The sequence below is a fragment of the Rattus rattus genome, chromosome 3, assembly GCF_011064425.1.
Source record: "Rattus rattus isolate New Zealand chromosome 3, Rrattus_CSIRO_v1, whole genome shotgun sequence".
Lineage (NCBI taxonomy): Eukaryota > Metazoa > Chordata > Mammalia > Rodentia > Muridae > Rattus > Rattus rattus.
In genome coordinates, this window is record NC_046156.1 from 62,597,628 (window position 1) to 62,625,304 (window position 27,677).

The window sequence follows — 27,677 nt, forward strand, 5'->3', positions numbered from 1 at the left end:
CTACTTGACTCTGGCCACCCTAAAGTTCCGTTTCCTAATACTTGAAATAAGGAACCGAATTCACGATCTGGTTGTATCACTGAATTGCTGGGACACCTTCCAAGATGAATATACAAGTGAATGACCAATTTAAAACTGCAATGAATCATCAGTTAGTGGTCGGGCGTAATCATCAACTAGTGGTCGGGAGGCAGAGGCAGGTGGATCTCTGAGTTTGAGGCCAGTCTGCTTTACAAAGCTAGTTCAGGACAGTAAGGGCTACAAAGGGAAACCCTGTCTCGAAAAAACAAAACAAACAAACAAATAAACTGAGCCAAAAAGATGCTCACCATCCAACCACGGAAACTTAGCCAGAGCCCAAAGCTCAATAAACCACAACTCCCAGAAGGCCTTGAGCCCGGATGCGTCAGGCACTCCAGGCAGAACTACATCTCCCAGGAGGCGCTGCAGCGCCCAACCGTCCGCTTCTCCCGCCTTACTACCTTTTTCTCCCCCGCAGCGCGGTGGCTGATAGCTCCTGCGGTCGGCCGGCCGGGCGCGCGCTGGGGTCGCGCGGCTGCTGAAGGGGGCGGGCGCGCGCAGGAGGAGTGGAGGCGTAGGGGGGCGGGGGACCGCTCGCTTGCTCGCAAGATGGCGGACGAGGACGGGGAAGGGATTCACCCCTCAGCCCCGCACCGGAATGGAGGCGGCGGCGGGGGGTCTGGGCTCCACTGCGCCGGGAACGGTGGCGGGGGAGGCGGCGGCCCGCGGGTCGTGCGCATTGTCAAGTCCGAATCCGGCTACGGCTTCAACGTGCGGGGCCAAGTGAGCGAGGGCGGGCAACTGCGGAGCATCAACGGGGAGCTGTACGCGCCGCTGCAGCATGTGAGCGCCGTGCTGCCCGGGGGGGCGGCCGACCGGGCCGGGGTGCGCAAGGGGGACCGCATCCTGGAGGTGTGAGTATCGCGACCGCCACGCCCCGTCCTCCTACCCTTCGCCTGTCCTGGCCCCTCACCCTGTCACCCAGGCCGCACCTCTCCTGGCTCGCGAGCCTGCGGCGACCCTCGCCCCCTTCGCGGGCCTTCGCAGCCGGGCTTGAAGCCTCCTGCCTTCCTGGCGTCTCCAGTTTGTGCTTTTGCCCCACCATCCCAGTGCTCTCCCTGCTGTCCCCATGCCTTTGGCTGCTCTCAACCCGTTTGCCTTCTTCTATAGCATGCCGCTTTCTGCCTCTTACTGAGAGAGTCTCCTTTTCGACCTAGCAGTGCTGTGTCCTCCCCAACTTTTCATCTTTAGCATCATAGTTTCCTGGTCTCTGCCCCCTTAGACCTTGTGGACTGTCCCTTCTGTCCTCTAGACCCGGGAGGTCCTGTGGTCAGCTTATTTTCCTCTGGAGGCATCATTTCTTTCCACCTTAACCCTCCACCTTCTTTCCTTAGTTACTCCCCGTTCTAATAGAGCACACCGACATTTTCGTATCCACCACTTGGCCTTTTCTCCCCTCCTCTTTGTAGTCATACCATCTCTAGTATACCTTATCATCGCATGCGTTTTTTGGGGGAGGGGTTGCAACCTGATTTTCAAGCTGGTTTCTCCATGGCCACATTGCTCTGAGTACACCCTTTTCTGACTCCCGGACTTCCACGTGCACCACTCCTCACACCTTGGAGTTCGGTTTAATAGTGCTCTTCCAGCTCCTACTTCCCCCAGACTGCAATCGCCTTAGGTCTTTGCCATCTCCGTCTTCCTCCTGCTCTGTGCTGTTGCAATCCTACACTTTATTTGTTCCCCTATAATGCTTTCCCTTCTCTTTTTAAGGCCCCTTCTGCTGCAGAACCTTCATCCAACTTGTTCGGGCTCACTTGTCACTTACCACATCCCGTAAAGCTTCAGGGATGTTGTCTTGTCTTGATAGTTTCAACGCAGGCCTCCTCTGCCCTAAGTTGTGTTGTGGTTGTGATTTTGTGCATTGTGGCTGTTGGTTGACTTGTGGGTGCTGTGTGTTTTCATTGTCTCCATTCTCTTCCATTCCTTGATTTCTCTCCTTTTTGCATCTGTACTGTATGTACCCCCCTCCTTCCATGAAGGGATTTACCCACATAAGTCTTTATTCTTTTTAAACATTTCATTTTAATTGTAAGTTCCACAGCTGACTTTTTTTTTAACAGGTTCATATAAGGCCTGCACTTATAGTATCTTGAAAGTCTGTCCTTGTAGAGGAGTCCACCCCTCTCCCCCATTTTGTGTCTATTTCTCTTACTCTGTGGACTCCTTCATTCTGTTTCCTCAACTTTTCCACTTCAAGAAAGAATAGCTCACTACCGCATGTGTTTGGTGAGCTTGTACATGTCTTCTGACTTTTCTGGAAAGAGATGCTTGTGGGTTTGTTTTGTTTAATTACTATATTACAGACTACTTTCTAATATTTTCTGGTCTTTGTAGGTGGCATTAAGAAACTGAATACAATAACAATGTTGATGCTGTCTAACTGGGTACCTGGGTATTTATTTTTTAGAAAACTCAACAGTGTGGCTGATGGTTTCTTCAGATAGAGACTTTTAGAATTGTCATTTTGCTTTCCCTTTGGAAATTAACTTTGATTCAGCTCTTTATTTTTAGTTTTAAAATATATAAAAGTTATAGTTGTATTAAAGTTAGGTCATTTACCCTATAGGATCCAAAAGGATGAAACTACAGCTAATATTGTCTACCATGAGTGTTTAAGCCTTTTATCCTTATTATAGTCTGCGCAGAAACCCCAGCTGTAAACTAGTAGTTGTAAAGATCTGCATGACCACGCGAGTCCCTATGAGAGACCAGGAGCCTAGGAAGCTAATGTTTTTGGTACTGTCCTTGGTGGTGAGAGAAGTTTTTGTCATTTTTGGTAGCAGGGGAAAGAAATACTGCCTAGACAATTCTTTCTGGAAGGTTGGTGATAAAACAGATCTTGGTATTGGTTTTGTACCCTTTGAGCTTTTCATAATCTCATTCAAAATTCTTTTTCAAAATTCAAAATTCTTTGAAACTATAGTACTTTTGTAGAAGTAGTAGAAGTAATTAAGAATTCCAGGCTGGTTGGTAGCTTCTGAGACTTTCGTATGCCTCTGCCCCCAACTCCCCCATTTCCTTAGACTTTTCAAGTAAGAGAAAAAAAAAAACAGCTACTAACTATCTTTCTTTCTTTCTTTCTTCCTTCCTTTCTTTCTTTCTTTCTTTCTTTCTTTCTTTCTTTCTTTCTTTCTTTCTTTCTTTCTTTCTTTCTTTCTTTCTTTCTTTCTATTTGAGGCAGAGTCTCATGTAGCCCAGGCTAGCCTCAAACTGTATGTAGTTTAGGAAGACCTTGAGCTTCTGGTCATCCTGTCTCCATTGTCTGAGTGCTGGGACTACAGGTCCGTGCTACTTTGTTGGGGTTATTTTTTGCTAAGGAGGGAACCCAGGGATTTAGGGCTTCATGCTTGGTAGGCAAGCATTCTACTGACTCAACTAGAATTCCCAGCCTGAGCTCTTCAATTTATCTTACCCGAGTCCTTACTCTGTCAGTGGTCCCAGGAAAGCTGTTCATGTTGATGAGAAGCGATGGTCTGAGCTAGGGAGGGTGGATTGTTGCTGTACAGCTTTGTCACTGTGTACCTAGTCACGCGCAGGCCTGGCCTCGGTGGTTGAGGTGTGAGATCTGTCCCTAGTTTAACTCCTCCCTGTGTGCAGACAGCTTTCACTCCGGTTGTCCTGTTGCAGTTGTTTGGACAACTGGTAGAGGTATGAAAGAACGGTAACAGATTTAAGTGGATCGAGACTTGTCCCTCAGCAAGAGGAGCCATTTCTTTGTGCTGCTCTTAAAGTCTGCCTACTGAGGCTCATCTATCCTGGGATAATTGTTAAGCTCAGGTGGAGCAGTGTTGGCTCACTTTCTCTGTTTTCCTTTCAAGGCCGGCTAGAGTCATGTTGCAGGGCTTGGTACCACAGTATGAAGAAGCCCTCTGGGCTCTAAATTTACTACAGATGGAAAGTTTTCTTGACTAACACTGTTAGTCTCCACCTTGTAATTTTTCCCAGTGTAATGTGTACTGGTGCCTTCCCTTTGATGTGCCTGTACCTTGAGGCCAGAGTGTGAAAGATGCTTTCAACAAATAGAACCAAAATAGATATGTCTTTGCACTGATTATATAGTATGTGAACTAACTGACTTGAGGTTAATCTCCGTAAGGTTAAAGTGCACTCTCACTGAGGACACTTGATTTCATGAGAGTTGCCTTTGGCAGAGTTGCTGTGTGCAGTGGGGTATGGAACCGCCTACATTTTTTGAGATTGTGTTTGTGGGCCTTTTTGGACTTGATCCTGGGGTGTGTGTGTGTGTGTTTATGCATGCGTGCGTGCGTGCAGAACACACTTTGAGTAGTTCTCTAAGTTAGGTCAGATTCTCCTTTGCCTCTCTCCCCATAGGGGTGGCTGGGATTAAAGATGTTTCCCCAATGCATCCAGCTTTTAGGTGGGTTCCAGGAATTGAACTTGCCAGACCTGCTCTGGAGAGTGAGAATTTCAAGAACAGATCCTTAAGGCTTGACTTGTAAGCATTCAAAATCATGATTTATTTATCTAGTCAGTATATGCTTCCCTTCTTAGTAGCTTCCTGATAATATACTTATCAGCTTTTCCTTGTTAAGGTTAAAGCATAAGATAAATTATATTGTACAGTTTATTGAGTCTTTTTTTGTTTAATTTCATGTGAATTTTTGAAAATAATTTAACAAAGTTTGATAAGTATTTTTACAGTTAAGTGAGTCATGAGACATTGAGTATCTTCTTAAGAACCTTTATAAAAGAATTCACTGATTTTTTTTCCCCCTTTGGCTCAGATTTTCCAGGTAGACGTGGATAATAATGTTTGAAGTGATTGTTGAGCAAAGGGACGCTGTGGCAAAGTTCTCATGCTCGGTATGCATGAGAATCACGGGGTCCTAGCCAGAAACACAGACCTGCAGGTATACTCTAATGGCTGTCATTCAGTGGGTCTTACATAAGACTAGAAATCTTTGTCAGTCTTTTGCCAGGTGTAGGGAATGTCAGTCACATGCTAAGCCAGTCACATTTCCAGAACGTGATAGTATGGACTGTTGTAGATTGCTCTCAACTCGTTTTGCTTCATCATTATGTGACACTGGGAGCCATGGCTAGGACTTGCTAACACTTATTAAGCTCCTGAATTCCCAGCTAAGGGAAGACAGCTCCTTACCAATCGTACCTCCTTAGGTGGGTTTTGCTGATGTCATGCAGCAAAGGTTAAGAGACAAATGACAACAGTCACTGTGTCATCTCGCAGTGTCTGTGGTGCATTACAGTTTGCAGTGCACTACGTATTCACTTCAGCACAGAGTTCCGGATAGAAAGGTTTGAAGCTCCTCGGGGTAGGACTGTGTTAACTATTATGTTTGTTGAGTTCCTAGCCAAATATGTAGTGGAACCTCGGTTCTCTTCATGAATACTTGAATATAGTGGACAGGACTAAAACCATCCCTGTGTTGTAAGAAGAGAGCCACACTGAGGGACAACCAGAATGAAGTCCAGGTCTTCGGAGTCTTTCCCAGTTAAAAAGTTTGCTTTGGTTATTTACTGACTGGGGACAGTCAACTTCCTTAACTTGTATGTATTCTTTGGAAGTTTCACACCTGTATCTTGATCGTGTTTACCCCAGCTCCTCCTTCCAGCTCCCCTTAGGACTCCCCTCCTCCTGTGCTCCTTCCCAACCTCATGTCCCCCTCCTTCCATTAGTGCTGTCCATTTGGGCATGGATGTAGGGCCTTCCCTGGGGCAGGGGGCCTCCTGGCGGCCACACTTTTAAAGAAGAGTGCCTCCTTCCCCAGTGGCAGCCCCTAGTAGCTCCACAGCCTGGGGTGGGTGTCTGAGTAGTTGGCTGTCCTTGGCGGTAACTTGTTATTCCTGGACTGGATAGCAGCAACTCTGTTTCTGTTTCTGACATGTGCCTTCATTTTTTATTTACCCTTTACCTCATGTTAATTTGGATCAGAGGCTGGGGTCCAAAGCAAACTTTCTTTGCTCCTATATTATTGCTTGTTTTCCTCTATACAGGCAAAGGGAACATGACAGTCATTCTTGTTACTTAAAAATACTTTTAGTCTCATGTAGTGAGGGTACAAACAAAGACTTGAAAACCACATTACCTTCCTTCAGAAATATTTTTATGAGTTGCTGTGACTAAGTAAAGGCATGGTGCATGCCTTTAATCCTGGCACTCAGGAGGCTAAGGCACTCTGATCCCTGTGAGTTCAAGGCCAGCCTGGTCTCCATAGTAAGTTACAGGATAGCCAGGGCTATACAGTGAAACCCAGTCTCTAAAACCAACCCACCAACCAAACTTTTTAAAACTTCAGGAAAGTTTGTATTTTTAGCATTCAGTGGATCTTGAGTTTTATACTAGCCTGTGCTATATATAGAGAGATCCTATCTCAAAAACAAAACAACCAAAAAATAACCACACCCCCTAAAATAAAACAAAACAGAAAGCCAAAATTGTAGTACCTTTTACATTACAGCGCAGTGTACACACAAACCAGCATCGGGTGCCACCCAAATTTGGTAAACCACCAAAACTCTTCACTGTTTGTCCTTGTTATTTTATTTATTTATTTATTTATTTTTTGGTACAGTAGTCAAGTTTTTTACTTTTCTTCTTAAAAGAGCAATGTCTTTTAAAACTTTTATTTTTTTTTTTTTTTTTTTTTTTTTCCCGGAGCTGGGGACCGAACCCAGGGCCTTGCGCTTCCTAGGCAAGCGCTCTACCACTGAGCTAAATCCCCAACCCCTAAAACTTTTATTAGTAGTGTGTATGTATGAATGCACACATACATGCATGCATATACATGTATGTACATGTACATGTACATGTGTGCTGTAACATGTGGAGGGCAGAATATAACTGTGGAGTCCTCATTCTCTCTTTCCATCTTTGTGTGAGTTTTGGGGTGAGAACTCAGGGTTGACTTTCCAGGCATGAGCATTTTGTGGTGAGCCCGCATCTTGCCAGCCCACTGGTCACTCTTTGTTTGAATGCTTGTTGGACCATGCCCATACTCTGAAGACACTGATTTGTTCATCCTGAGGATGCTAGGCCTTTCCAGTGCTTGGCAGGTAGTCCTATCACCCATGAGCTTATCTGCAGCCCTAAACAAAGTAATTTAGCCATGGTTTCATTCTCTCTTAGGCACCAACTATGTCAAGTATCACTAGGCTTGTGAGTCAGTATGCCTGGCTGTAACCCCTTGAGAAGCTGGCTCTGAGTTGGGGAGGTACTAGAAACAGTTTATTCTGTAAAAAAAGCAAAATGAAGTAAAGGAGGTTGTCTTGTTAGGGTTGCTGTGAAGAGACACCATGACCAAGGCAATTCTTATACACACACACACACACACACACACACACACACACACACACACACACACACACACACACACACACTTCTCTCCTTCCTCTGTGGCTTCCTGGGATTGAGTTGGGATTTTAGGCTGTATGGCAACTACTTTTCCCAGAGTTCCCCCTGACTCCAACATAAAGCATTGATGAGATTGAAGGATATGTGTTTCAATAGTAGAGAAAGAGGAAGGGTTTCATAGGCTGAGGACCTGACCAACGGGAGGAAAATGGGGGAAGTTCTAGGGTAGCAAGGGCCCTCACCTCGCTGTTGGGGCCATAGAAACTGGGAAGGATGGGTAAAATGAGATACAAAAAGGCCTTGAAAGCAGCACCAACAAATTTGGAATTTCTCCCCCCAAGACAGGGTTTCTCTGTGGAGCCCTAGCAGTCCTAGAACTTGCTCTGTAGACTTAGGGATCTGTTTGCCTCTGCTTGGGTTAAAGGCAGGTGCCACCACTGCCTGGCTAACAAGTCTGGATTTTATTCTTTTTTTTTTTTTTTTTTTTTCCCGGAGCTGGGGACCGAACTCAGGGCCTTGCGCATGCTAGGCAAGCGCTCTACCACTGAGCTAAATCCCCAACCCCATGGATTTTATTCTTATGTGCTAGGAATATAGTTGTGCATATATTTGTACACAGCTATTGTATATACCCATACAAATTTTGGTTTTGTTTTGTTGAATACATTTCCAAGGTTGAAGTAGAAAATGGGTGTTAGAATGAAAGACCCTATTTTCTCTTTTGACTGTCTTGTACTGTATAAAGAAGGGGGCTAGAGCAGGATGCTCTGACACCCAGTGAGAACTAGGAGCAGCTGATGAGAGGCTGCCTTTCATTTGTTCCAGCACTTTGTCCATAGCTCTAGCCAGCTTCTGGAATGTCTGTTTCCTGTCACTTTATGTTGTAAATGATTGTACTATGCTTCTCAGTGTGTTTATAGCATTTCGTCCCTAACTGCTCCAGAGCCCAAACTATGATTGATGCCTTGTTCTAGATATACTTTGTGTCTGTGATTGGAAAGTGCCACCTTGAATTTAAATCTTTTCTGTTGGTGGTGCTGGAAACCTGGCTCAGGGGTTAAGAGCAGTAGCTTCTTTTCCACAGGATCAGAGTTCAGTTCTCAGTACCCACAAAACAGCTCACAACCACCTGTAACTCCAGCTCCAGGGATCTAATACCCACTTCTAGTCACCTGTGTTGCCTCTCACATGTGTGAGTACAGAGACACACACATTATACTTACATAAAAACAATCTTAAATCTTTTGTTTTGGTGGTATAGCTTGTTGGGAGTTGAGGTGACTAAAGTACTAAAATGTATACCTGAAGTCTGTCTTCAGCTTGAAAAGTGAACTTTGGCTGTGTCAGGTATGTGAGGAGTGCTGCAGTGTTGTGAGATGCTGTTAGGTAGATGTCAGGTAACGTGTGTGTCGTCTTGTACTTACTGCCCCTGTTGGCTAAGTAAGGTTCTCGTACTGGAGGAGATGTACACATTCTTGAGTGTTTGAGTGTCCTTGTGCTTTTCCTCCAATGAACTTCTATTGTGAAAATGTTCTGTTTGCTTGTGACAGTAGCCCAGGCTGGCTTCTAACTCACTACTTAGCTGAAGCTGGCCTTGAACTAACTAACTCATCCCCCCACCCTCTTCTCTCTGTCCCTGGCTGTCCTGGAGGAACTCACTCTGTAAACTAGACTAGCTTTGAACTCAAAGAGAGCCATCTACCTCTGGCGTGTTGGGATTAGAGGTGTGTGCCAACACTGGACTGGTTTTGAACTCTTGATTCTTCTACTTGTATCCCAATGCATTACCACATCCAGCTTGGTCTTATTAGGTTGCTGAAGCAGACATCAAACTTGCTGTGTAGCCAGGTTGACTGTCCGCGATGTTCTCCCATTTCCACCTACTGAGTGTTGGGATTCAGACATGTGCCATCATGCCCAGTGGAGAAACATCTTTTAAAAAAAGGTTTTGTTTTTGTTTAAGCTATCTGAAGCTTTTGTTTTGTTTTATGCTAGTGTTAAACTCAGGGTCTAAGCATGCTAAAATATCAAATTCTATTGAGCTATACCCCTGACTTTATCCAAAATGTGATATATTTGTGTGTCAGACTATGTGTGCTATGGGTTCATACCCAAGTGATTTGCTTACTAACCTCTTTCTGTAGGAGTTACCTGCTTGTGTTGGTACTCTTCAGCTGCTTTCAGGATGGTTATTACAGAACTGTTCAATGAAAATAATAAGGAAATTGGTCCTTCATACAGCAGAAGTTTATTAACTCTGTGTGTCTGTTTAGGTTTAGTTATATACTGTGTTTTAGAATTGAGAGCCAGACTGAGTATGTGGAGATTGTGGAAGATGTGATAATCTCAGATAGTTTGGAAACCCACTTTCGCTTGTTTTGCTAGTTTACTTGTACAATGTACAAGGTGTTTGTCTACAGAACTCTGAGAGTTATGCTATATTTATATTAAAAGATGCTATTTAATTACAAGAGCAATAAGCCCTTAGGGCTGGAGAGATGGTTCCGTGGTTAAGAACACTTGGTGCTCTTGCAGAAGATGCAGGTTCAGTTCCCACATTGCAGAGACTCACAACCATCTGTAACTCAAGCTCCAGGGGATCAAGCCTTTGATGCCTTCTAGACCTCGTGGACACGCACACGCACACGCTCATGTATGGGCATAAACATCTTCAGGTTGGGTGAGGTGGCACATTCCATTAATCCTGGCACTCAGGAGGCAGGGGCAGGTGGGTTTTTGTGAGTTTGAGGCCAGCCTGGTCTACAGAGCAAGTTCTAGGACATCCGGGGCCACAGAGAGACCTTGTCTCATAACAAACAAAAGAAGAGCAATAAGCCTTCATAACTGCAGAGCCACACTGATAGCCCCTGGAATTTTGTATTCTAGCAGGAGTGAGAAGAACGAGATGGCTTTATTGTTGATAACAAAGGTCATGCTGGCTTCGTAGGTAATTTCCAAACTTTTTTTCTAGCTTACTTATATTTTTATAGTCTGAAAAATAGCTTAAGGTATTACACTTACTTTCCTGAATGACAAATATGATTCATTTTCCAGCTATATATCCTGTATTTGTAAACTGATTGCCTTGTAATTACAGACTTAGGAACTTTTCATTCTTTCCTAAGCAATAACCCCTTGTTTGTTCTGTCTGGAGGTGTTAGGTTGGAGAACAGGTGAGCTTTCTGTACTTCCCTTGCCTCAGGCAGATGCTTTGGGAGAACACGCAGCCACAGGTAAAGTTATTCTCCCCTCCCCTCAGCTTGAGAGCATCAGGTGCTGACCCACATACAGTCAGCTTTGCCACGGCTAGTTTTTACTGTTACAAAAACTCTCTTTTAGTGCCAGTTTTCTGAATGGAAATATTTGGTTTGTTTTGTATTTAGAGACAGGGCCTCTGTGTGTAGTTCTAGTCTAGTCTTGGTACTCACTATATAGACCAAGCTGGCCTTGAACCCACAGAAATCTGCCTGCCTCTGTCCTCTAGATTAAAGGCGTGTGCCACCATGCCTGGCTGGAAATGCTTTAAAAGTGTTGGTAAAGGCTGGAAAAATGGTTGAGTGGTTAAGAGCACTGGCTGCTCTTGCAGAGGACCCTGCACCCATATGGTGGCTTAAAATTGTCTAACTACAGTTCCAGAGGATTGAACACCCTCTTCTGGCCTCTGTGACACCAAGTATGCAACTGGTACATATACATGTAGGCAAAGTACCCATACAATTAAATTAAAATTAAAATTAAAAGTATTGATAAGGGCTGAAGTGATCCATCAGTGGTTAAGAGCATTTGCTTTGCAATCAGGGAACCAGGATTTAGATCCTCAGCAAAGTGTTCAATAAGAGCTGTAACTATCCTCTAGGAGTGTCTCTCTCTCTCTCTCTCTCACACACACACACACACACACACACACACACACACACACACACACACACACACACACTCATACCTGTACACAAACAAAAAATGGATAAATCCAGTTGTAGTCATATACCCAACACTTAAGGAGACTAAGGGTTGTTTTAGTTTAGGAATTATCTACATGAAGGGTCATTCTGTGTTGGATAGTTAGTTACAGGTTTGACAAATGGCATTGTGTCCTGTGTTCATAGTTGCTGTGTGGGCGCTAGGGATTAAACCTGTGTTCTTTGCAGGGTCAGTCAGTGTTCAAGCCCCAGTAGCATATTTCTTTTGATAGCTGAATTAATACTTAATTAATGGTTGTTGGAAGTTTGCTAATTCATCACTGATTGAAGAGTGTCACAGCTACTTCTAGTTTGGGACAGTTATGGATAAAGATGCTCTGAGCACCTGTGTGCAGGCTCTAGTGTGGATACGGATTTTACTGTTCATCTGGGTCAGCACATCGGAGCATGATTGATGGATTGGATGGTAAAACTGTAAAACATTGTCAACTTGCCTTACAAAGCCACTGTTCTAGTGCTATGGAAAGATACCATGACCAAGGCAACTGTTATTAAATAATAATAAAAAATTCATCTAACTGGGGGCTTGTTTATAGTTTCAGAGCATTAGTCCATTCTAATCATGTCAGGGGGCGTGGTGGCAGGCAGAGAGGCATGATGCTGGAGAGGTAGATGGGAGCTTTACATCCTGATCCTCAGGCAACAGGGAGGGAGGGAGAGAGGGAAGAAGGGAAGAAGAGAAGGATGGAGGTGGGGTGGGAACAGACAGATATTGGCCCTGGCAGCCCACTCCTAGTGGTACATGTATGTCAAGAAAGCCACATCTTGGGGTTGGGGATTTAGCTCGGCGGTGGGGCGCTTGCCTAGCAAGCCCAAGGCCCTGGGTTCGGTCCCCAGCTCCGAAAAAAAAAAAAAAAAAAAAAAAAAAGAAAGCCACATCTTGGGGTTGGGGATTTAGCTCAGTGGTAGAGCGCTTGCCTAGGAAGCGCAAGGCCCTGGGTTCGGTCCCCAGCTCCAAAAAAAAAAAGAACCAAAAAAAAAAAAAAAAAAAGAAAGCCACATCTTAATTCTCAGCAAGCAGTTCATCAGCTAGGGTTTAAGTGTGCAAATATGTGAACCCCTGGGGGCTGCTCTCATTCAAACACCACACAAAAGCGACTGCCATTTTACATTCTTGCAACAAGGACAATTGCTGATAAGGCACTTACCACCAAGCCCAGGAACCTTAGTGTGACCCCTGAGGCTTATATAGTAGGAGAGAACTGATTCCTAAAAGTAATCCCTTAACTTTAAATGCACACGGTGTCCCCACCATCACCCCATTCCCCATAAGTAAATACTGTGATAATTGGGTTGTTGCATTATAAGTTTGCCACGTATTTAGATGCAGATACTTTACTGGATACATGTTTTTGTAAATGTTTTCATTCTTTGTCATTTTATAGAGATGTTTAAAAATTTAGGTAAAGTTTAGCTTGCTAGTTTTTTCCCCATTCATGGACCAAGTCTTTAGTGTTGTATCTAAAACCTCATTTTCAAACACTAAGTCACATAGACTTTTCTACTCTGTTCTTCTTAGAAGTTTTATATTTTCTGGAGACAGAGGCTCAGTATGTATCAGAGGCTGGTCTTAAACTTGCTATGTAGCCCAGGCTAACCTTGAATTCTTATCCTGCTGCCTTTGTTTCCTGATTTTAGGATTCTACCAGAGTTCCCTCCTTGCAACTAAATTTTCTTTTTCCTCTTTTCTTTTCTCTTCTTTTCTTTCTTTCTGATAAGGTTTCTCTGTGTATAATCCTGGCTGTTCTAGAGGTCACTCTGTAGATCAGGCTGGCCTCGAACTCAAGAGATCCGTCTGCCTCTGCCTGCGGAGTGCTGGGATAAAGGCATGTAGCACAACTGTCCAGTCCTAAATTTTCAATTTTACATTAACTAACTAACTAACTAACTAACTAATTTTGAACATTTCTAGGGATCCAAATCCAGGGCATTGATGGGCGAGCACTGTACCATTGACGCATAGCCTTGATCTATATAAAGTACCACACTTTTTCAAAGATTTGTGCATATATGTTTGTTTAAGTGTGCATGTAGAGGTGTGTGTGCATGTGTGTGTGCATGTGGAGACTGGAGCACAACTTTGAGTGTCAGCCTTGGAAATGCTGTCTACAAGCTGGAGAAGGTGGCTAAGTGGTTTAGCTCAGTGTAGAGCGCTTGCCTAGCAAGCACAAGGCCCTGGGTTCGGTCCCCAGCTCCGAAAAAAAGAAAAAAAAAATAAAAGCAAGACTAGCGTTCAGACCCTGAGAGTCCACATAAATACCACATGGGTAGGGCTCACCTGTAATTACAGTCAGGGAAAGTGGTGGAGAGGGTACCTGAACTAGTCAGCTAGCCAGACTAGCATATTGGTGAGCTCTGGGCTTGACTGAAAAACTGCTTCAAAAAGAAAAGGTGGATATTATTAAGGAAGATGGCTGACATCAACCTGGAGCCTCCACATGCAGGAGTGTGTGTGTGCGCGCGCGTGCGCACACACACACACACACATACACACACACACAAACAAAAAAATGATGTCTGTTTCCTTTGAGCTTACCAATTGGTCTGGACTGGCTATCTAGCAAACCCCACAGCTCTTCCTGTTTCTATCTCTAGATCCTGTTTCTAGGGTTATAGTTCTGCACTGACATCTTTGACTACACACACACACACACACACACACACACACACACAGACACACGCACACACGTGCACACACACCCACACACGCACACGCACACACAGGGTCTCATTCTGTAGTGCTTGCTGACTGGAACTCACTGTGTAGATCAAGCTAGGCTTGAACCCACAGAAATCCACCTGCTTCTGCCTCCCAAGTGCTAAAATTAAAAGCATTTGCCACACTGTACCCGGCACGCCTGGCTTTGCTTTCTTTTTCGTTTTCTTTTCTTTTCTTTTTTTTTTTTTTCTTCTTTTTATGTGTGTTTTGGGAAGCTAACTCAGATCTTTATCCTTGTGAGGAAAGTACTTTCCTGACCAAGATAGTTCCTGGACATTAATTCATTAACAAAAAATAAACAAAACAAAACAAAACAAAACATTGTTTCCATCTTCCACCACTGGAATTATAGAAACTTACAGCCTTGCGGTGGTGCCTGGCTTTTTACATGGATGCTGGGATTTGAACACAGGTTTTTATGTTTATATAGCAAGTGCTTTTACCCACTGAGCTTTCTTCTTAGTGTCCTTGTCATTTTTTAAAATTTAGGCTTTTCTTGTGACACATTGCCAGTTTTTGTGACACATTGCCATTGTGTAATGTATGAAGTTGGAAAGCTTCTTACTGCTTACAATTGCATGAGTTTATTGGCTGTGTTAAAGGACTGCTTCTGAGGATTAATTGCCATTAGTCACTCGTGCATGTCACATGGGATCAACAGAGTATTTGTGTGTGGTAAAGAAATGGCTCCTTTCCCTGGTTTATACAGAAGTTTGCTTTGTTATTTTGTTATGTTGCTTTGTCCAAACCTTGTTTGATTATGTCCAGCTTCCTTCAGATGGAGGTTATAGGTCCCAACCAGAACTTCTCTCCTGCTTCTGGAAGTGTTTATATTAGCTTTGTGATTTCCTCAGCTGGCTAACTTTAGTTGTACTATTTGAAGCCACTTCCATTAGCTAGCTAAAAGTGTCTCCTTTGGAGCTAAACATTGACCTCAAAGTAAAAAAAATGAGGCTTTCTTTAAAATTATCAAGTGCATCTTTACATGCTGGAAACATCCAGGTGATTTGAATATCACTTAGATTCCCAAATAAACAAAATCCTGGTCTTATTTATGGGTTTTATTATAAAGCATTTTCTTATGAAAAATTTCAAGCAGAGAGGTTTAAAGGATTGTAGTGACTACCTGTAGGCTTAACATCTTTAAAAATGTATTTATTCATAATTATATTAAAGTATGTGTATGGGGTTGGGGATTTAAGCTCAGTGGTAGAGCGCTTGCCTAGGAAGCGCAAGGCCCTGGGTTCGGTCCCCAGCTCCAAAAAAAAGAACCAAAAAAAAAAAAAAAGTATGTGTATGTATGTATATGTGTATGTAGATGATGTTTGTGTATATGCTCACCAGGGGCTCAAGGAAGCCAATAAAGGGTGTTGAATTCCCAGGAGCTGGAGTTACAGGCAGTTGTGAGCTGATGGATGGGTGCTGCCAACTGAACTCAGGTCCTCTGCAAGAGCAGTGAATGCTCCTGACTGCTGAGCTGTTGCTTCTCTCTAGTACTATCCTCCTGATTCTATAATTGACATTCAGTTCTATTTCTGTAGTCACATACTTGTTGAATTCTTTTTTATAGTTCACTGAAGATGCTGACTTCTTTGTGGAATAGGATAGGTTGGTATTTCTTTTCTTTTTTTTTTTTTGGAACTGGGAACTGAACCCAGGGCCTTGTGCTTGCTAGGCAAGCGCTCTTACCACTGAGCTAAATCCCCAACCCCCTAGGTTGGTATTTCTTAACTCACTGCACATCTTTTGTGTTGTTGTTCAAACTTGTGTGGTTCTCAGATACTTGCTTATTTTGTGATCATTTATTTTCAGATAAATTTCTGATAGATTATGTTATAAAGACAGAAGGAAGCAAAATTGTTGGAAGAAGAATTGTGTCATGGAGAGCACAATTGTACCAGCCCATTTGCAGTGTGGCTATCATCGTCTTAATAGCTTTATCAGGGAGTCTGTTCTAGAGCTCCGGCTCACTTCAGTCCCCATAGCCACTTCACTAGCTGTGTGTGGTGGCTTTTCATATAGATTAGGGATTGAGGTCTAGTGAGACTGAGTGACCGAATACTAAATAAAGTCTTATCTGAAACGGCATCCTTGGCACTCAGACCCCATTCAGGTCTGACCCTCTAGAGCCCATGCTTTGAAACAGATGTCTACACTGCTGAAACTTCCCTTTTTGGGGAAGTTAACATTTTGCATTTATTTATATCTCAGTTTTGTATGAGTTTGGGGCCATGCTTAACTTGAACCTGGTTTAATAGTATTCTTGTGTAAAACGGTGTATAGTACCAACATTTTAATGACTAGTACATTACATTAAAAAAATAATTATTTTTGAGTGTGTGTGTGTGTGTGTGTGTGTGTGTGTGTGTGTGTGTGTGAGTGTGAGTGTGCGTGTGTGAATGAATTTGGGTATATGCATATGATTTCCTCTCACAGGCCAGAGGTGTATGCCTTTGGAGCTGGAGTTATAGTTGGGAGTTGAACTTGAGTCTTTTCACATGCAAATAACAGCTGAGCTGTCTCTAGCCTATGACTAACACTTTTATGTATGAGAAGTCCTTGAAATTCCTGAGGAGGGAGGGCCCTGTTTCAAATCAGATGGCCTGGAATTTTTTAGTGACTTCATTCTTAAGAGAATGAAAGAAGTTCTTTCTTTGTATTAGGCCTAGGCACATATAGCATTCCTTCTGCAGTTATCCAGATAAATATTAGCAAATGTGTTTAGGATATGACACAGAACATTAGAAGTTCTTTCCGATTTTTTGTGTCTCTTTGTAATGCTGGGGGTTGAATCTAGGGTCCATGCAAGCTGTAAGTATTCTGCCACTGAGCCAAATCCTTACCCCTTGTCTGTATTTATTTTTTAATGAAGTTTTGGGAATGTTAGCCAGTTGGAAGTACATTCTTGATGACAAAGACAGGGAACTGAAGCTGCTCCTTTTTCTCTCTGGATGTTTATAAGCCTCTCTTAAATTTCTTGGGAGTCTTTCTGGAATTTATTTTTGACACAGTCTCTTTCTCTTGCTCTGGCTGACCTTGAACTCACAGAGATCTATCTGCCTGCCTCTGCTTCCAGAGTACTAGGATCAAAAGTACAAGGCACTGTAACCAGCTTCAGGGAGAATTTTTACTCAAGGAGCAGTTCATTTCTGTTTACAACTTGAAGTTATGTTTTGAAATCAGCAGCTTTTTTGAAAAAATCTTTTTGTAGATCACATTCCTTTTTAAAGCCAATGAAAGGTGTGAACGTTCTCTCTAGAAAACAGATATATGCACATAAATACACTTTTACTTAAAATTTTGTAGGGTCACTAGTTTCCAAGACTGTAAGCAAAGTACTCCAAGGTCGGGTGACATATGCTGTGGTGCCCACACTAGGGAGCTGCATCAGCAGAACTGAAGTCAGGGCGTGGCTGCAAAGTCAGATCCTGTCTGGGAAAGTTGGGGGAAAGTGTTCATTCCTCCCTTGGGGGCCCCCAGCCATCGACTGTTATTTTTTCCTGTAACAAATCTTATGTTTGCTCTGCTAAAAAACAAACTGTGTTAAAGGGAAGAAAAAAAAAGGGGATCTGTAGAGAGACTATCTCAAAAAAAAAAAAAAAGAGGAAAATAGTAAGGTTGGAAGATAAATTCACAGAACAATCTTGTTAGTGTCTAGGGTGTTGTATTTTTGAGTCTCTGAGATGTCTTATCAATTGAGTTGTTTCAGAAGTGTCAAGACCGAGGAGCTGGGTAAACTCCTTTGTCATAAGTTAGGTGTCAGTTCTTACTTACCCAGTGTCTTGATGCATGGTGTCATGCCAGTCCCCAGCTCCAAACTGAACCCCAGGCACCCCACTACCTAGCTCTATGCCCCTTCTCAGTCTCCTCTCCTTCTTACTCCTCTCTCTTGTTTGGCTTTTTAGAAACAGGGTGTCATAGCTCAAATTGGCCTACAAGCAGAGATTCTCATGCCTTGACCTCCAGGGATTACATTTGGAAAGTTGGAATATCGAATTCTGGTTTCTTTTCAGGTTGTGTAAATTGGAATTTTCGTCACAAAGAGACCCTTAATTTTTATGTATAGAACTGTTTTGGTTAAATCACTACTTAAGAGTTTGCTTGGATTGGAGAGATGGCTCAGTGGTGAAGAGCACTGGTTGCTCTTCCAGAGGCTCCAAGTTCAAATCCCAGCAACCACATGGTGACTCGCAACCATCCGTAATGGGATCCAATGCCCTCTTCTGGTGTCTGAAGACAGCTACAGTGTACTCACATAAATATAATAATAAAATAATAATAATAATAATAGTAATAATAGTTTGCTTTTGCTTATAATTAGAATTTTAGGTTGAGAAATGTCAGGAGGAGTTTTGAGGATCACAGATTTTTTTTTCTTTTTCTAGAATTTTTGAGACAGTGTCTTGCCATATAGTACATGCTGGTAATCCTTCTTCCTGCCCCAGCCTCCTGAGTGCTGAGCTTACAGACCTGCAGTGCCATACCCAGCCTGATTTACTGGCTACATTGCTAAACTAGAAATAAGGGAGGAGGAGGCTAGCTGAGGCCTCTCCTTTCTGCTCTGTTTATACAAATGGATGTTTTAGATACCAGGCTCTGAGGAGGCTAGTCTATGGCTAGAAAAGCTCAGGATGGCTTCTTACTAAACTTAGTATTCTTTTCAGGAAGGAAAAACCCTAATGGTTTGAAACAGAACTGAAAAAATAATTTGATTCTAACAAGCAGATAAACTTTAAATATTAAAGTGCGTAGAGGCAGGCGTATCAGGCAGAGGCTCAGTGGTCTCGCTGAGGCAGCTAACTCACTAGACCAGCATTCTGGGAAGGCTGTTCAGTTTGTGGAGGGCTTGTGGGACTCGGCACCTTTTTTTTTTTTTTTTTTTTTTATTTATTTATTTATCATATATAAGTACACTGTAGCTGTCTTCAGACACACCAGAAGAGGGCATCAGATCTCATTACAGATGGTTGTGAGCCACCATGTGGTTGCTGGGATTTGAACTCAGGACCTCTGGTAGAGCAGTCGGTGCTCTTAACCACTGAGCCATCTCTCCAGCCCGCTCGGCACCTTTCTTGACAGAATTATTCTTCTTCCGTATCTTGTGCTTTCCCTTGTTTTAGGCTGTGTACAAGGGAAATAACTAGGTTGATTTGTGTATAACTTCAGGTGTATTTCTTGGTTTGGACAGATTATACAGAGTTTTAAGTGAAATGTATGGAGTATAAAATGTTTAGGTTATCCAGATATCCAAATTATCCTAAGAGATTATCCAGGCTGACTGGGAGAACAAAGGAAGTTGGGTCAGATAATATAATTTTTTTTTTTTTTTGTTCTTTTTTTTCGGAGCTGGGGACCGAACCCAGGGCCTTGCGCTTCCTAGGCAAGCGCTCTACCACTGAGCTAAATCCCCAACCCCAGATAATATAATTTTTAAAATAATTTTTTAAATTTTTATTTTATGTACATTGGCATTCTGCCTGCATGTATGTCTGTGTGAGGGTTTCAGATCCCCTGGAACTGGAATTACAGGCGATTGTGAGCTGCCATGTGGATGCTGGGAACCCAGTTCCTTTGGAAGAGCAGCCAGTGCTCTTAACTGCTGAGCCATCTTTCCAGCCCCCGAAAATAATGGAATTTTAGAGAGGTAGTCTTGCCCCTTTAGAAACCAAGAGATAGAGGAAACTAGCCTTTTTAACTATCAAGATAATAAATTGGTATAAAGGAAGGCTAATTTGAAGATATGGGGATAGTGTATATATAATTTAAGTAGCTATCTTGGGGGCACATCCACACCTACTTTAATCTCTACAAAGGGGAGTTTGTTTTTTTTTTTTAAGTTCTGGGGTTGGAGATATGACTCAGTGGTTGAGGATGTATAATGTTGTTGCAGAGGACCCAAGTTTGGTTTTCCAGCACCCACATTGGATGGCTCACAATGGCTTACACAGTGGCCTAATTCTAGCTCTGCACCTCTGGCCTCTGCAGGTAACATGCATTTACGTGCACATACCCATACATACATACATATAATTAAAAATAATAAAAATAAGTCTTAGAAAGGAAATTCCCTTGAAGTGTAGGTAAACAGAGTGTAGTTAAAGCTGGAGAATTGTTCAAGCCACCTTGATTGTATCGCTGGTTACAATGAGGAAAGCAGACTGTCTAGACAGCTAAATGAGCTTTATTTCATCCCAGCATCACTGTCTTTCCCACATGCTTTCCTGAATCGAGCAATGTGTAGCTGTAAGTTCACAAACAGCCTTTTCACTTTAGACTCTGAAGACAAACAGCTTTTCTGGAACCAGATACATCTTTTGATTTTATGGTTCATACTATGACACTGGAGTGGGGACAGCAGGGTGGAGTTACAAAGTGTTTGAACCCGTCTGGTTTATGGGATTGTTTTTTTCCCTTTTTCCCCTTAGGAACGGCGTGAATGTTGAGGGGGCGACACACAAGCAGGTGGTGGACCTGATCCGAGCAGGCGAGAAGGAATTGATCTTGACAGTGTTGTCTGTACCTCCTCATGAGGCTGATAACCTAGACCCCAGTGACGACTCCTTGGGACAATCATTTTATGATTACACAGAAAAGCAAGCAGTGCCCATATCGGTCCCCACATACAAACATGTGGAGCAGAATGGTGAGAAATTTGTGGTGAGTGTCAGCCCAACTTGAACCTCAAACATTTAGTTAGCTTGTATTTCTCTCAGTCTCGTTATGAATATGTTTCAAAAGTTCAAATAAGACTGCAGCCTAGGCCATTTTGTCTCTCGGGAGTTAGGTTCACTCAGAGATCTTGACACTGATTGGTTTATTGGAGGATGTGACCTACGTAATGAAGTGTCCTGTCTCTGCTTAAGTACAGTTTCATTTGCTTGTCTAACAGTTTCAATTTTGTATTCGTGAATTTTTTTTACCATATGTCTTTGCTAGTTATAGTCTGATTTACTGTTGGCTCTGGAAGTTTAGAGTGAGATAATTAATTTTAAAAGCTATCTTCCAAAGTACTTGGATAATACAGAGGTTTGTCTTTTGAAATCTGTGTGTTCCTGTGCTCACTCCTCTCCTCACCTTATTCCTTTTCAGTTTTCGGTGATGTCTGTGTGCATGATTAACTCGAGTTTTACCCCCACGGCTCATAGACTTTGACTGCAGTTCCCATGAGCTGTTCTGCACATTGCCATTTTGTAGAAAGTAGCACTCATCTTGCATTGTAGGTGATAAGTGACAGGCAGCCTGTTTCCCGTGCTGCTTGTCTTCAAAGCTTAGTTGTGCTGTTTATTTTTTCTCCTGGTTGCACTGTGTGTGTATGTTTGCCTTTAAGTGTTTCAGAAACATTGACATAATAAGCATAAATTCTTTAATTCTTTGTAGAAATGTAGTAGGTTCTGTTAGACATTAGCAAACAGACTACGGATGTTTAGAGCTGACCTGTAGGGCTGGGGGGTCAAGCTCAGAGGGTAGAGTGTTTAACTAACATACACAAGGTTTAGGGTTTAACACTCTATAAAATAAAAAACTGATCTGGTATTTTATGTTATTGCCTCTAAAAGTAGGATTTGTCCCATGTGTAGGAATGAGCTACTAAATGCTTGTGGAATTCTTCCTGGGGGCGGGGATACTGAACAAAACAGGTTAGCCATGGATAGTTGCACATAGGTTTCGTGTCAGCATGGTCTCTGTGTTCTTAGAGCTGTACACAAACTTTAGAAATGAGAGCTGATTGGTTATGGAACTTTTCGAGAAATAACCTAGGACTTTGGAAACTTCTGTAGCCTTGAGACAAGGAACGAAACTACAAATTGTTCTTTTGTAAAGGGTCGGTTTTACTAGCAAAATTTTTGTATGCTAACCATCATCTGTCTAGATGTCCAGTTTCCTGGTTCTATAGTGTTTTATCTACTACCATGTAAGGACAGGACTCTCATCACCCCCAGGTTCCCCTGTTCTGTTTTATAGTTATTTCCCTTTGTTAACTAACCACTGATTGCTTTCTGTCTCTATTTTCTTTTTTTCGAATGCCAAACACATGGAGATAAACAATCCGTACTTGTATTAGTTACTGCAACAAAATACCTGACAAAAGTAGCTGAGGAAGGGAAGGTTTATTTTGGCTCACGGTTCAAAAGTACGGTGGTGTTAGGGAAAGCGTGGAGGCCGGAGTGTTTCTAGTTGCAGTGGTTGGGAGCCATGGGCAGTTAGTCACATCACGCTGCACCGAGGAAGCAGAGACACACAAATGCTGGTGCTCAACTTGCTTTCTGCTTTTAACCTTCTATTCAGCCTCTGGATGGTGTTGCCCACATTCAGAGTAGTCCTGCTCTCCTCAGTTAGACTTCTTTGGAAATGAAAGGTTACTTTCTGTATCGAGTCAAGTTAACAATAAAGATTACCTTCTACAACAATGTGTGTGTGTGTGTGTGTGTGTGTGTGTGTGAGTGCACACACACGCTTGTGCATGCAGAGACCTGGGGCCATCATCAAGTGTCTTTCCTCAGTTGTTTTCCAACTTTATTGCTATTAGCTCCTTACATTTATTTAGTAGTATGTTGGGGTTGGCGTGTGGATGTCTGTGTATATGGGGGTGTGTAGGTCAGAGAACCACACGTGGAAGTTGCTTCTTTCCTTCTACCACGTAGGTTCCAGGGATTGAACTCAGGTCATCAGGCTTTGTGGCAAGCAGTCTTACCAGCTGAGCCATCTTGCTAACCCTCTTCTGTATCACAAGAAACTGCAGAGCTGACAAGATGGCTCATTGGTTAGGAGTGCGTGCTGTACAACTATGAGAACCTGAGCTTAGACACCCATGGAACAAGCCAGGTGGGTGGAGGCAGGATCATCTACAGGAACTTGCTGGCTGTTGGACTGTCCGAGAAATAAGAGCCCTTGCCTCCAATTAACATGGCAGAAGTGGTGGAGGAGGACATTCAGTGTCCACTACATTACACAGGCAGTCACAAACATACTCATCCATCCACTGCACACATACAAATCCTATACAAATCCTGCCAGAGTAGGATTGGATGTATAACTCGGAGGGAGGGAGACACGATGCTTAGCGTACATGAAGCTCTGGTTCAGGCCCTAGCACCAATAAACCAGGTGTAGTAGAGACTATGCCTGTAATCTTAGCACTCAGGAGCTAGAGAGAGGAGGATCAGTAGCTCAGGGTCATTCTCAGCTACACAGTTAAAATTTGAGGCCAGTCTGGGCTATAGGAGACCCTGTTTGAAAAATTCAAAAGAAAAGAAACTGACAAACTTCTTTTCAAAAGTGCCTTTGTCATATTTTCTCATTTGCTGTAGAGAATTCTAGTTTTCTATAACTTCAATATTTGATATTTTAATTACACCACCATGTCCGCCATAGGGACTTGCCGTGTATACCTGGGTGACATTTAACTCATGTTTTTCTTTTCTTTCCTTTTCTTTTCTTTTTTTTTTTTTTTTTTTTTTTTTTTTTGCCTCAGACCAGAGATGTCAGATCTTAGAGCAATTGGTTGTGAGCTTCTAGGTGGAACCAAACTTGGGTTTCCTTAACCACAGAGCCATCCCTACTACGGACTATTCTGGTTTTTATTTTGTTAAGGTTTATTTTTTTAATGTATGTGTATGTCTGTGCCAGTGTATGACAACTGTTTGTAGGTGCCTGCAGAGGTGAGAAGAGGGTGTTGGATCCCTGGGGCTGCAGTTACAGGAGGTCATGAACTGCTAAGCATGGTCCTTTGCCAGAGCAGGAAGTGCACTTGACCACCAAGCCATTCTCCAGCCCCCATGTGGGCATTCTTGTGGGTATAGTGGTATCCCACTTGAGTTTTAATTTATACTTATCCAATAGCTCATTGGTAATCAGCTGATTTCCTTAGATTAATCTCTATTCATCTGTTATCATTATGTGGAGATTGTTAATTTTCTGTCCATTTAAAATTTTGGTTTTATTATTTTGTTACAAGAATTTTTTATGTGTACTGGGTATAAATGCTCTCTCAGAGAGATATTTTATAAGTATTCCTCCTGGTTTGTGGCTTGCCCTGTTATTTTTTAAACTGTTTTGAAGAATGGAAGTTAGAAACTTTGATGAAGTCCACTTTTTTATTTTTGGTTATGCATTTCATGTTTTAGAAAAGCTGCCTAACCCCAGAATGTCAACCCTTCCACCCCCAGCTTTCTTCATCAGGGTCTTACCATATAGACTAGTCTGGCCTTGAACTCATGATCGAGTCTCCTGCCTTAGACTTTTGAAAGTTGAGACTACAGATGTGTTCCATCATATCAGACTTTATTATTCTGTTTTTTATGAATGTTTTATAGTTACTTTAACTATTTTTATAGTGTTATTGATAAATTTATGGATTCTGTATAAATCATTGCTATACTCATTCATATAAATGGTATAGTTTGCTGTTAGAGTGTTTACAGATCATACACAGCAATCACTTCTACAGTGTCTTCATTACTTTGACACAGTGTATAGCCTAGAGCGTCATCCCTCTAAACCTTTCCTCTTCCTCCAGCTCTAGGTTATACCAGTGTACTTTCTGTCCTATAAGTTGATATATACTGAATATGTCATATGAATATATCATATATGATTTTTGAGTGTGACTTATTTTATTTAACATGTCTTCAAAGCTTACCTGCATTATATTATGAACCTGTATTTTATTTTAACTTCCACTAGTTTTCCATTGTATGGTGAATTTATTAGTCAAGGTTTTCTGAATGAATAGAACTGATAGAATTATATAACTGTTTGTCTGTCTTAGGGTTTTATCGCTGTGAAGAGACACCATGACCAAGGCAACTCTTACAAAGGAGAACGTTTAACTGAGGCTGGCTTACAGGTTCAGAGGTTTAGTCCATTATCATGATGAGACACATGGCAGAGCATAGGCAGACATGTTGCTGGAGATGGAACTAGGAGTTCACCATCTTGATCTGAAGGCAACGGGAGATTGTGTATGATGCTGGGCATAGCTTGAACACATATAAGATCTCAAGGCCCATCTCCACAGCGGTACACTTCCTTCAACAAGACACACCTACTCTAATAAGGTCACACTTCCTAGTAGTGCCACTTCTTACGGGCCAAGTATTCAAATACATGAGTCTATGGCTGCTATCCCTGTTCAAACCCCAACCCCCCCACACACATGGGATTTATTAGACTGGCTTACAGAATATGGTCTAACAGTGGCTGTCTCACAATGGAAAGACTTAGAATCCAGTATTTGTTCCATTCAAGAGGCTGTTACCTCTCCAGTCCCTGTTTGGTGCAGGAACCCTGGAGGATTCTAGGGGAGCTGCTAGTCTTGAGTCTATTTTAGAATCCTGAAGTAATTTACAGCAAGAGGAGAGATGAACTTACCAACAAGAGTGCTAGTAGGCAAAAGGCAGAACTTCTCTGTCTTCTTCCTTTTATGTAGGCTATAGAAGGTGTAGCTCAGATTTAGGGTGGGTCTTCCTGTTTTAAAAATCTGATTGACAGCTGGGCAGTGATGATGCATACCTGTAATTCTAGAACTCTGGAAAGAAATGCAGGCCTGGTCTACAGAGTGAGTTTCAGAACAGCCAGGGCTATGCAGAGAAATCCTGTCTCTGAAAACCAGGTTGGGGGAGGGGGGAGACGAAGTCTGAGTCTAGTCAAAAATAAGCCTTTAAGAGTACCAAATAGGACTGGAGAGATGGCTCAGCGGTTTAGAGCACCCGACTGCTCTTCCAGAGGTCCTGAGTTCAATTCCCAGCAACCACATGGTGGCTCACAACCATCGTAAAGAGATCCGATGCCCTCTTCTGGTGTATCTGAAGACAGCTACAGTGTATTTATATATAATAAATGAATAAATCTTTAAAAAAAAAAGAGTAACAAATAAATGATCAAACCTTGACTCTCAAAGAGTGTAACAACAGCAGCAACAGCAACAACAAACCCCATTGTTATATTTTATCCCAGTCATTACTGTAAATGTACTCATAATATATGTAGCTGGGCATAGTGGCTCACACTTGTGCTTGGATGATAGGCTTAGGTCAGGCCATCTGGATTAAATATATATTTAAAAATATTAATTGGCACGGACATTCGTATTCGTGGAGTACAGTGTAACACAAGAATACCTGTATATAATGTGTAATGATTAGTATAGAGTAGTTGAGTACATTGCCTACTTCCTGATCTTGGGACAGTTTCAGCTTTCCCCACTGGGTGTGATATAGGCTGTGGTTTGTTATATATAGTCCTTACTGTGTTGATAATACAATCCCAGGATACTTTGCTGAAGGCTTTTTTTATCTGGAAGAATGTTGAACTTCAGCAAATCCTTTCTCTCAATGTATGGAGATTGGTGGTGATTTTTACCCTTCATTGTTTGATGTGATGTATTTATTGATTTGCATGTGTATATCATTTTTCATTTGTTCATCATCTATAATTTCATGTGTTGTTAAATTTAACTTTCTGATATTTATTGCTCATTAAAAGTATTACTTTTTAGTTTTTATATTTTTGTTGTATTGGGTCTGGGGTGTGTGTGTGTGTGTGTGCGCGCGCGCCTGTCTGTCTGTCTGTCTGTCTGTGGGGGAGGTCATGTGCCTGCCAAGACAGTGAGAGGACAACTTGTAGGAGTCAGTTCTCTTCTACCAAGTGAGTCACAATCATTGACTGAGGTTGTTAGCCTTGTCAACACCCACTGAGGCGTCTTCTTGCCTTAGAATTTTCTTTAATTTTGTATATTTGTACAGTTTCCAAAGTTCTTGTTGATTTAATTTAGATATTTTTGACAGGTTCATGCTTATAAACAATACAATGTATCTTGATCATAATGCACTTCCTAAAAGCACCCCAACATTTCCCCTTCCCCTTCAGGCTATCTTTTTATTTATTTATTTATTGTTTGTTTGTTTGTTTGGTTGGTTGGTTACCCATCAAGTTGGTGCTTTTTGTTGGAATGTTGACTGACCTTGTGCAGGCAGCCATAACTGTGGAGAGCTGCTGCGTGCAGTAGCCATGTTGTGTCCAGAAGGCAGCACTTCACAGCTCCCCTCTCCTTCCTTTGTTTCTTACACTCTCCAGTGTTTCTTGAGCCTTGAGTTGAAGAGAAATTGATACCCATGTTTCATTAGGGCTGAGTACTGGATAGTTACTTACCTTCAGCTCTTGGACCTGTTACCAGTCCGCATTAACTACTGCTCATTTCCATAGAAGCTTCTCTGGCCAAGACTGAAGGACACCTTAATCTGTGTACATAGACAGAATTAATTAGGAAACCATTTGATACTGTGTCCATTTAGCAGACCACAATCTTAGATTTCCCTCTAGGATTTATGAGCTTCTGTAGTCACGGGCTTTTGACCAGATTGATGTACCAGGCATGGATTCACTCGTTTGGAGCAAGCCTCAGGCCACTTCAAAATCGATTGCTAGTTACTCCTTCTGTGTGCTGCAAGTAACAGGTGGGCACATCTTGCCTGGTATGTCAGTATTGTAGCGTGCAAGGTTCCCTGTTGGTTAGTACCATTGGTGAGTTTCTTCCCCAGCAGCCTGCAGAGGACCTCTGGCA

General features: G+C 42.4%; 1 protein-coding gene across 2 annotated transcripts in view; it reads left to right on the plus strand.

The window, feature by feature from the left end:
* The first annotated feature begins 546 nt into the window (after nt 1-546).
* The window catches only part of Snx27 (sorting nexin 27), a 78,959-nt gene continuing 51,828 nt past the window's right edge, over nt 547-27,677 (plus strand). For both annotated transcript variants that reach the window (XM_032897810.1, XM_032897811.1), the window contains exons 1-2: nt 547-935; nt 20,542-20,773. In XM_032897810.1, coding sequence (XP_032753701.1) covers nt 631-935; nt 20,542-20,773 — 537 coding nt within the window. In that variant the 5' untranslated portion in view covers nt 547-630. The remainder of the gene's footprint in view (nt 936-20,541; nt 20,774-27,677) is intronic.